Here is a 12,021-nt window from a genome sequence, read left to right on the forward strand (position 1 = left end):
ATGAATCAAATTGTTAATTCTAGATGTACGATTCTTTCATCAATTCATACGGATACATGCATGGCGCGTACTTATCTAACAACTAAACTACTAAATACATGATTTCGAAAAGAAGATTAAAACGATGCCGTTAAAAATGGAATGAAATGAAAAGATTAATCGCCAGATTTCGCAAGAAATCAAAACGTTTGAATGAATAATATACATTCGGAGAGTTTTGGGAAAATCGCTTACGATTCATGTTCCAACGCGGAGCCCGAGCGTTTACGATCTAACTTGGTCACGCTTTTCGTGCGCTTCAGGTTACTTTTGAACGGACGTCTGCTAAAAAAGTTCTACAATAGAAAAAAAACGAATTTTGGAATACAGGAGTAATATCAACGAAATGAACGTATCAGGACTGATTCATCAATAGCCTAGAACAGGGTGGCCCCTTTTTGCCAATTTGCTAATCCCCTGATTTTTCCATGTGATTACACAAAATTCCTCAGGGAATCAGAAAAATTTCTAGATTTAAAATGTTACAATTCATTCATTTTTCATTGAATCACATTTTGATAAAGAACTACGTTGTCAATAACATATCCAAATTCCCCGAGTTTTCCAGCTTTTTTGTGCAAAATTTAACAAATTCCCAGATTTTTCCATGATTTTTTCTAGATTTTTCTGATTCCAAGGTCAGTGGCCACCCCGTAGACATCTTTCCTTCGACTTAAATTCGAGTGCAATAAAAATCTTATCGACAGAACAATTTCATCGATATCTTGTTTTATTACTATCGTTAGACTTACGGCAATTTTCGAAGCTGGCGATGAGGTAGAATTATTATCGATATTATCTAACTGCGCGAGAGCTGGAACGCTACCCCTCCTTTCACCGAGAGCCTTCTCGTACGACGTATCTGTCGATAATTAAAAAAAACATCGAAATCTTTACATGCAATTTATCGAGGTAATCTTCATCTGTCGATGCATTCAAACAAAATCATAAAACATAAGTTTTTAGGAACGCTTTTACCATTGTATGTAATGTCTCTTACAATTTGTTTTTATTTTCTAGTATTCCAATTATTTTCTAGTACGGTGTTTTAACAATTTCATGATTATCATTTCATGTAACCTTTTCTATATAAAGGGCTATGATTATTCTATAGAATAGCGCTATAAAAAAATAAATTATGATCATAAGCATAATTATAATCATATTTAGTATTATCATATTTATCATTAATATTAAATCGCATATAATAGGGGATGTCTGTGATTGAGAGTGAAAATCCTGGTTAAGCAGGTTAGACTAAATGCTGTACAAATGTGAATTTTCAGAAATCGCAAGCATAACATATACATCGATAATGAGGTAAAATCATGATTGATTTATAGGGTACATAATCATTAGAAACAGTACGAACAGGAACAGCCAGACCCACAGACTAATAAGTTCATTCTAAGATTATTACAACTCTACTATCGAATTCAACTAATAGCAATAAAACAGCGTCTAGGAAGCAAGGCTACAGTTCGAACTGCTATTAGATTTGAAGCACAAGTAAAATTGGATCTCAGTTTCAGAGATAAAATCTACAGGACTGTAGAAGTGGATCTATCTTATTTTCTAGCTCAAAAAGTATGAGTCTTAGCATAAATATGTAAATGTTCTCAGCAACAAGACAGCACATGAGACATGGTGATGTTTGGTCAAGCAGGTCAACTCGTATTCTATTGCCGACAACTTGTCCCTGTATTTTGACAAGCTATTCACCTCACCTACTTATTTTTCCTGGCTTTGTTCGTCAGACATCAAAGCAAAAAAAAATGAATCTTCCTTTTGCGCCATCAGGTTTACGCGCAACGGAAGATATTTTTGACATCCGAAAAAAACCTATTTCCGATAATGGTTCTATACACGCGACTTTTTTAACTTCGTTAATACCAGCCGCGATGCTACAGGAAATATCGAGAAACTTGAACATGATAAAAATCGAGTGTAGTTCAGTACATCGAAACTTAAAAAGAGGGACGAGTTGAATGGGTACGAGTTGAATGTTAAAATCCGATGATGTTTCAGTACGGAAACGTAGCCGATTAAGAACGAAGTGCTGCAGCCACGTCTGAGAGTTGAAGCGGGAGATGCTACAGTGCACGATCATCATCCTGTTCCAGCGACATCGTCGGCATTCAGACAATTAGACACTAATGAGAGCCGCATTTCGAATCGTAAGGGAATAGCTGAATACACAGGGAATATCGACGCAATTACATCGAACACTACACACGATCGAAAACTCGAATCAACGTCATCGAAATTAATGAAACGACAATAAAATCAGAGATAACTTAATGACGATTACAGCGCTGAATCAATGTTAGCGCTGATGCGTTACCACGGATCTGGGTGGAGATACGACATTGTAAAAAACTCCTAGATCGAAGCACGATGCAGACTGAAGTCCTGCAAGAATGTAACTTACATTTGAAGTTAAGATATGGCATTTAAAAAAAAACTAAATCTTCTAGATTGGGGTCGACGGTGACCGAGGTCGTGCTAGAATGCAACCAACATTTTGGGCTAAGATATGACAACTTACGTACATTTCGGAGGTTTCCGCGAAATTACTTCCATCGCGATAAACGACAGTTTCTATAATGTATCCTTTAAACGATCCGAAAGTGTTTCTCACAATAACCAGCGTATAGAAGAGACGGTCATAAAACAATTCTTCACCCGAAAACGTTTCTCGTATATGGTCACAATTTCGCTGATCTGTTTTTCAGGATGTTACCTTCTACGGGAGAGTTATTTGTTCCGGATTATCAACAAACGAACAGTCATACTTAACCGGCACGTTAATCCCGCATAATTCCATCATGTCACTTTCCTTCGAGGCGCGCTCGCTTGCGAATTTTGTTCACGATACACGCCTACAAACTGTGAGCGCGGGTTCTCGGTAAGATGAAGAAAATCCTCGCCCGACCCACCGCTCGCTCGCGATCAAAAATTACACGAAAAACAATTACGAAAACATCTCACCGACCAAGGATGGGAGAACCTAAGCGAGAGCTTAGACTTGTTGACTACTCGCGGTTTGAGCGTTATCGGTTGAAGATCTGTTCACTGATTCGTCGAATGTCAATAACGTGAATAGACGAACAGTCGTTTCGAATGACTAAAATCAATAAATCCGAATAAAATCGAATCATCCTTGTAACTAATATCGTTTGTCAACACACAGAGAGAGTGAACAAATATCTTACATTTACGTGATATATAATATATTTACGTGATATATAATATATATATATATATATATATATATATATATATATATATATATATATATATATATATATATATATATATATTTATATATATTTCGATATTCCACAGTTCGCGGTGAAGATCGTGAGTCAAATCATAGAAGGTGAAGTGATGTCAATGCTAAATTCAAAACTTCAGCCTAGCTCAGTTCGCCTTATGTGGTAGGAAATATAACTTATTCTATTCTTACGATTCGGCCTGCGATCAGTATGCCATCAATCCGTCTAGGTCACAAGTACAATCATGTCGAAAAGATTCCTGATTGAAAGATCGCAGACTTAAATGCTGCGATGATATGATCAGATCCTAGTCGACCTGAGTTAGGCGTTGATCGCGAACTCTGGAGCCAGATCCCGAATTTTACAATCTCAGATTCATACAAAAAAAATCCATATTTCAAGAATGCTGCGCACTATCCCTGAACCTGATTCTTCTCGGGGAGATCAAGCGTTTTTTCCATACAGGATCATTTAAACAAATCCCCTTTTTCCGGCGAAATGTAATCCGCGTTGACGTTTTTCATTACGCATTATATAGATAGAAGTTGTTTCGACGGATTCTAAAATTCAAGGACGTCAAAACACGCGTGCGCGCGGTTAACGATAAATTTCAGTTAAGTTTCCGATGACGCAGAAGAAGCAGCAGCAGCGAGGAGGAGGAGGTTTGCGGCTCTCTTACTCAGTAGGAAGATACATCAACGCCGAGATGAGATATTAAAAACGTGATATGAATATATATCGTTTGAAAGTAAGACACCTGTTTTACATGTGATTATGAGATCACAACCGAGATCCACCTGAATATATACGTACACCTTGACCCCTTCATATATATATATATATATATATATATATATATATAGGTAGATGAATCATAGATCCAGCACATGTCTGTAAACCTTCCTTCCTTCCTTCCTTCCTCACAGCCCCAACAAACCTCACTCCCCAATAATAACATGTTGAAATACCGTAATCAGATTTTGAAGTCATGTTCTAAGGTCATAAGGAATCATTAGATCATAAGAAAGACCATAATTAAGATCATAAGGAATCGGCAACCAGTCAAGATCCGATCCGATCGTCTGCGATTCAGTCTTAAGAACACTCACGTGACATCACTAGGTTGAGGTGCTGATTCGGACAAGACTCGTTTATCGGATCTTACCTAAACTCAGGTTACCTTAGATCCACCATAATTTTGAACCAAAGGCTTAAGTCATGTGATGTATATACATCGCTGTTCATTGGCTACGACCTCACGACCTACAGTCTTGGCTCAGGCATCTCGACCTTGCAACGTGACACGAGTGTTCTTAAGATGATCCATCGGATCTCCGTGAGACCCGAGTTAGGCTTTAGTCATCTGAGAAAGTGTCTGATGTTATCAGAGACGTTACGTATAACAACAGTTCAGCCTCCTCCCTATTCTCACTCCGTTGAATCTAACAATTTCAAAACAACACAGAATTACGGTTAAAAACAAATCATCCACTTACCATATCAAATGTTGTTCTGGACCTAGTTTAGTTCCCTAGCTGTTGGGTAAGTTTGACCCTGAGTTTATTTCCGATGTTTTAAACCTAGTCATAATTCATTCGAGGCTGCCTGAGATTTCGATATCAATCGGTATCACGATACCGCTACTATTAATCCCTCCCCATTCCCTCTGCAACCCAATCTAATCAAATGATATCGTCCCTCTTCTCATTACGACATAGCGTTAGACGCAATTCTACTATGTAGTCATAATCAACCTACCATCGAATCGAAAAACATGAATCGTAGAGTTTGAATATCCATCCTAGAGAATGTAATCATAATGCTACCATGTACGAGACTGGAGCCTGCGCAAGAATTTCCACAGTCACACATTCATCCGCAATGTCCTTGGGACAGATGGATGGATGCTGTGCCGTTGATGCTGTTGAATATTCGAGCGTCATAACAATCAGACAGGAGAGAGGAGAGCGGAGAGACGACAGAGGTTAGAGGGAGAGAGCGTACTGCTGACATCGACCTTTCGAGCTATGATCGAATCTAAAATAATGGACTCTAATGATTGAGTTCATTGACGAAAAAATTTCGAAAAATACGGTCGACTCGCTTCTCAAGTCATCATAACGTCAATGAATTAGAGTCATCGAAATGTTGACTAAGAAACATGTAACACTTAGTACTAAGTGGGACTAGAAATTAAGACACATTTTGAGTAATAACGCTGACTAATATGATGGCAACTTAGACTGCGCGTTCTCCCCTTTCCAGTCGTATTCCATCCGATAAAAGGTCAATATGTTTCTTTGTGCAGTATTATTTCTTTCATGCGTCATACTTTTTTTTCTAAAGATGAAAGCTCATCGTTCGTCCTTTTTCTGTGACATACTGAAGTGATGTACGTGTGTCTCTGGAAGAAGCGCGCGATGAGTTATTACCGAGATGAGGAGATTTCGCTGTTTACGTCACCGGCGCCGAGCGGTGTTCGTGTGCGCGCGTACGATTTGGAAAATCTATATTCATTTCGTCCTTCGACTTAAATTTGACATTTTCACTTGAAGCCTGCAGTTCGCAAACGGCAACATGATGGGACAAGAACAAGTTAAATACAAGACTTGAGCTAAATAATCTCAGTTTAAGGAACTGTTCTACAAGTATTTTCATTTATAAAACATCACACACGTTAACCCTTTCAGTTCATCTACAGCGTGGTGCGGCGTATAAATTGGTTATGTACTTTGCTAGTACTTCGCATCGAGGGGTATCGATTTCATCGGTAATTAGTCATTATTTCTATTGAAAGATGGCAGCTCCTGTCAAACATAATGAAATGTGAGTGATTGACGATACACTGCACTGTGGTGTAGATGCAGTATACAACAACGCACTGAGGTGGAATTTTTCTAGATTTTCGAAACATTTCCAGCAGTTAAGGGTGAAAATAAGTCAGGACTGAAAGGGTTAAAGAAAAGGCAAGTATACGTAATACAGAAGCCAAATGTTATAACTTATTTTCTGATGAATGAGAAAACTCGAGTAACCATGGCAACAATTAAACAAACTGAGCCCGCCTACGCGCGTAACAATTGACAATTGCATATTCACGGCAAAAAGTTAATTAGATTTTCGGCCGTGATCGCTGATAATAAACGCGAACCATTGACGCCACCCGGTGGTAAAATCGATTACTAATCTGCAGGATTGAGTATTAGATTAGTCTCAGATCTAGACACAAAATAAGCGCTATCTTCTCAATTCTCTCGGAGATTTATGTCAGTAAAAAAAGTAGAATTGCAACACTGACTCACCTATGGAGAATGAGATTAGAACCCACTAGATACACATTTGAACGATTAAAAAAAACAAATTTTTTTCCAAAATCATAAGATTGCTGAAAACAGCAATAACGGGTTTTCTGCCTTTTTGGTTAAAATACCACACTAACGTTTTGAAATCAGTCTTTAATCAGTTAATGAAATACGACTTTTTTATAGGGGTATTACCTAGAGACCAACACATATACTGGATATGGAGATCATTATCATATGTGCATCAAGTGCTAAGTACTGATGTTGTAGCAAGTTTGAACTTAGCAAAGAAGATTGAAGAAAGATAGGGTGCTTTCACTTAACAATCCCCCTGGTGGCAGTTGTTTGAACTAATAATTTCAGTTGGCATGTCGCATTGCACATAAGTTTCAGACTCAAACCCGACGATGGTCTCTTCAAGCATCCGGATTTTCATGGCTTTTGTTAGTTTCAATCTTTTAATTTGTCTATAGCGGGTTTTAATCTCACCGGTTGGTAAAAATTGTATCGCAGATTTTCGAATGAATCACTGCTGAATCTTTCGAAGAATTTTCCCAAGATCTCGATACTGACCCCGAAGCCAATAATCTACGAGAAGTCATCTTTTCCGAAGTCGAGAGAGCACGCTGGTAAGCATCAACTGAACTCAGCGAACATAACGTGGAAAAAATTACCACTTTCAGCTCATTCGAATAAAACAAAGATGACTTTCTTCTCGGTTATGCAAGAACGCTACTCACTCCCTCTCTAACTAATCCTTTGATGGATTGAGAAAATCAGGCAAAAGCTATTTACAAACAGTTCAGACCAAACTAGCTGTTGAAAACCGAGCCTGACTCATCACGGCTTTACAGGTGTTTTACGGATTTACAAAAAATGGACCCACAGCCATACGGGTTCGACCTCGCGTGGGTTAGAAAAAATAATCCTGCGCAATGGAAGGGGTGCAAGGGCTTTAAGGGATCACTACGAAGGTACCCTTGAAATGTATCGATTAAATGGATTATGTACAGTGACGATTTTGACGAACGACAAAAAAACTTATTCAACTTTAGCCTAATCAGCAATAAGAACCATGAGGATATCATACTTCAAAACAAGATGAAATGAAATCCAGCGATTACATTTCTAAACCAACTCTATTCAGTAGACTTTTCACAACTATTTCAAACGCCACACTTATATATATTTGTCTATGGTATGAACTACCAACGTGAATTCAGCCTAGGGCCAGATTTCTTTTAGAAATGTTCAGACACACTATAAGAGATCATCCATTCACGTGAAAACTGGTCGCTATATTTGAAAAGAAAATCACGATTTTCCGACATGATTATCGTTAATGCATTAAGAAATACCATTATCGCAGACAAAAAGAAATATATTTCAAAACCTAAGAGAATTATCAAACTGATCGTAAATAGCAGATTTCAGAGGTGCAGTGGCAGACAGTCTTCCACTCACTCTTAAGTGTCTTCTCACCCATAATAGGGCGAAAGAAAGCCCCATTCAGGTATTGAAATTAGAAGCTTTTTTTTACTTACGGCTAAGCGTGCCAACCAGCCTGCTATCAATCCTATAACATCGTGCCCTATTGCGCTAGTCGTGTATATATATCTGATATGCGAGATATTTGATAAATTGCGAAATTAAATCAAGCTGCGTGGTCTTGTGTATTACGCATTTGTATGTATCGATGAAAAGATCTGAAGGTCTTTCATTGTTCAATGGCATGAATTCAAATTGCCTTTGTTTTTCAGCGGTATATCTCTCTGTGCACTGAAGTGCTATACTCGGGTAGCTTCTGGCTTTATATAGCAGTAATATCGATGTAACAGGTGTTCACCATGCGTTCGGATAGTCATCGATTTTTCATCAATTTGTGAAAGATTTATCGATTGTATATATACGATATATAGATACGTGAGCGACGGTGAAAAGACTTTGAAGTCGTTTTTTCAGATGAAATCGACGCAGATTGAAGTCAAGCACTAGAGGAATTTGTAACGCTACAGCTGTAGAGGCCGGTTCAATATAGACGGGATAGAAATTCTAAAGAGATATTTCGAAAACAGTCCATACTTTTAACGCTTTACGTAAAGCCTTGTGCACACTTTTTTAGTTTCTTTTTGATTATCTGGAATCATTGTTCTCCACAACAGGTTTTAGAGGGGTGGCCACTACTTTCATTTTTACATCCACCCCTCTGAAAATCAGCCACCCCCTTATTAAGTATCCGCTGCTACTACCAGAATGGACGTCAATATTCTATCAATGCTGATAGTTGTTTTGAAATATATCGAGCTAATACGAAAAATGGAAGATTACACCAAAACATTAAGCTTAATCATTCTTAATTTTTTGGGGGATCGAAAGCCTTGCTAGTTCAGCAGCCACGAATGCGGGCCTTATAAAATTCCAACACATAGAGAACAGCGCTGGAATATGTGCACCAGGCCCATACTAAATCGAAACTAATAGTAAACCCATTTATGGCCCGTAAATATTTTGATTACTAGGTGGAAATAAAGCATTGATTGATTTGTTGATTCGATACAGACGTCAACCCATTTCACCACAAGCTGAATAGAGGATAGCGCGCCGATCGACGGGAAAGGGTTAATACGGCGATAGCCAACTTACTGAGACTGTAGCGATCGGACCGGTCCACGTCGGCCGACAGTCCCGAACACAGTTTGAATAAATCCATCGTCGAACCTTACACAGAAATAATCCGCGCGTAAACAAACAATTCGTTAAAACAGAAGACGTAGAGGACGATGATATCCTTCGGGCGTCGTAATAATCCTCGCCGATATCATTACGAGGTGGTTTTTTCATTCGCGCCACTGAAGGAAAGGCGACCACTGCGTTGTTTATGAGGAATACTGATCAATTGAATGAGGCCAATCAGTACTAGTTCGGATATACACGAATTGTGTAATCTCCTATGTATATGTCAATTCTAGTGATATAATTTACAGAGGCGCACACGACCAGATAACCAGATATAGGCAGGTAGGTATTTCACGCCGATAAAATGTACTGTTACTAATATACCGCGCGTACACCCGAGTAACCCACCTAAACGACACCCTATTTCCTTTTTGACTTCTCGATCACAAAAAGACGAATTCCAGAATTTAAAAAAGAAATCTATTCATAAGTAGATTATTCGACGGGGCTAGCGCGAGCGCGTGATCGTACGGAATTTCTCGACTTCCTCGATCGAAAGTTTCATGATCAAACCAAACAAACAAGTTTTCTCGATCTGATTATCCCCAAACGCGAGAGTGACAAACCGTTAAACTGTGATCGCATTACGCGGCTTGCATATATACATTTTAACAAGGGGTTTATCAAAGAATGCTTATCATAACCATCACAGATACTTATCACGAATGTCTGGTGTTTGTCACACGATTTCACAGGAAATTATTTACATTACTTAGAGTTGTCATTCCAAAAATAACTAATAACCATAAATTTTTACTGACAAATACCACGATGAAATTTTCCAGGCCCCAATCTCACAAAAATTTACCAAATTCCATAACGTGGTAGTGCTATAGGAAGATATAAAATATGTTTAAATGAGAGTCGATGTTTTGAAAATTGAATTTGAAGTTTACCTGCTAAATGTGACGTGACTATCTTGGTCAAGATTACCGCATTCATGATCGAAGTCTATTCGTACTTTTAAAACCATACAAACTTCATTAATATATATGTATGAAATCTTTTGAGTGGACCACTTACATATTGGTCGAATGTATGAACTCTTGTCTTGTTGTGAATGAATGTCTTGATATGTTTGCGAAACAAACATTCAATCATATATTATTCATTACTAGACACTTAGGCTAAATACTTCAATTTCTGATTTCAAAATCGAACCCCCTGTTTTGCAGGCGTGAGGGACACCAAATCAAAACAAATCAAACGAAATCTACCAATCAAATAAATATCAGGGTCAATCCCTATTTTAAAATATGCAACATCTTTTTAAACGGACGAGATTTGACCCTGTGGAATTTTAGAAATTCTACATTAATGTCAACTTCAGAAACCCGGGATTGCTTTATTCTAATACCTCCATCATTTAACCCGGCCGAGGAGTTAAATTTTAACTTGAAAATCCACTTAAGTTTATTTTACGATTTCTTAAAAATGCAGAATAATCCACATTTGGATCTAAAAATGAATCTAATTTTTCACAATCTCTTAAAAATATCCCAAACTTTGACTTCAGTTGTGTTGGTCATTGTTGGTCGTTATCTATTCATAAAAATAGATAATTGTGGGGTTATATAGCCTGTATTGTGGGGTATTATTGTGGGGTTATATAGAGGTACTTTCAATCCCCTCCTACCAGGCCCAAACAATCAAGACAATCCAAAAGTACAGATGGAAACCATTCATTATGTTATAAGTTAACTATAGAATTGAGGCTATAATACGTTTACTGTAATAGCTTAATCTGGCATGAAATTCGTCGAAACATGTGACCGAGCGATTTAAATGAATGTATAGTTAACACTCTCACTACCATGAAACCAGGATATCATGCATGAACACATGCGTCGCGCATATAAACATTTGTATATGACGATCATTATACAATAAACCTTGCCTAACTCTGACAAACTGGGAATGGGCAAAACTGGTCCACGGTGAACGAGGTCCGAGTTGAAGGAAAGGAAAATATGCCGGGATGTCAGGAAAATGATTCCGTGTTCGAGTAAGCCAAAGTACGAGACGGCCAAGTCCGAGTAAGGCAACGTTTACTGTAGATTGATTACCTAGAGATCTCAAGATGAAAAGTACTACGGCATATTGATAAAATGAACCCGATCTCTGGGCAAATTTGGAAATTTCCCACAAAAATATTGTTACATCGTCACTCCCTGTTTGATGAGTATTTTGTGTTTGTATATTTTGTACATTTTGTTGGACGTGTTTGTGAAATACTCACCGGGACTAAAGTACTACGGCATATTGATAAAATGAACCCGATCTCCGAGCAAATTTTGAAATATCCCACAAAAATATTGTTACATCGTCACTCCCTGTTTGATGAGTATTTTGTGTTTGTATATTTTGTACATTTTGTTGGACGTGTTTGTGAAATACTCACCGGGACTCGGCGTTACCGGAGTACGAGCGTCGATCGTTGAACTTTTTACATAGGCATCCGTCGTTACTGCGTTAGCTATAAATACACAGAAAAAAAACAAGAGAATCAGAATCCTGTCGATTCGAGGGTCGTTTGGTAAATTTGTGATCCAAGCTGCCAACCTCTTAATAAAGTACCACCATGAATTTTCATCAGTAACATTTCATCGAAATATGTAAGAAAATGTTCAAATTAATCAGTAATCAACAGTAAGACCCTCGATAAC

The 12,021-nt window shown here is 38.0% G+C and overlaps 1 protein-coding gene across 2 annotated transcripts in view; it reads right to left on the reverse strand.

The window, feature by feature from the left end:
• LOC141908033 (disabled homolog 2-interacting protein-like) overlaps positions 1 to 12,021 on the reverse strand; it is a 62,157-nt gene that overhangs the window by 16,603 nt on the left and 33,533 nt on the right. Inside the window, exons 3-5 of one of the 2 annotated variants that reach the window (XM_074797811.1) lie at positions 11,757 to 11,831; positions 792 to 901; positions 235 to 335 (exon numbers count right to left, since the gene is read on the reverse strand). In XM_074797811.1, the coding sequence (XP_074653912.1) occupies positions 235 to 335; positions 792 to 901; positions 11,757 to 11,831 (286 nt within the window). Of the gene's footprint in view, positions 1 to 234; positions 336 to 791; positions 902 to 9,262; positions 9,453 to 11,756; positions 11,832 to 12,021 lie in introns of those variants that run through there. The other variant, XM_074797813.1, reaches the window with a different exon arrangement.

This window comes from Tubulanus polymorphus, chromosome 7 (genome assembly GCF_964204645.1).
Source record: "Tubulanus polymorphus chromosome 7, tnTubPoly1.2, whole genome shotgun sequence".
NCBI classification, from domain to species: domain Eukaryota; kingdom Metazoa; phylum Nemertea; class Palaeonemertea; order Tubulaniformes; family Tubulanidae; genus Tubulanus; species Tubulanus polymorphus.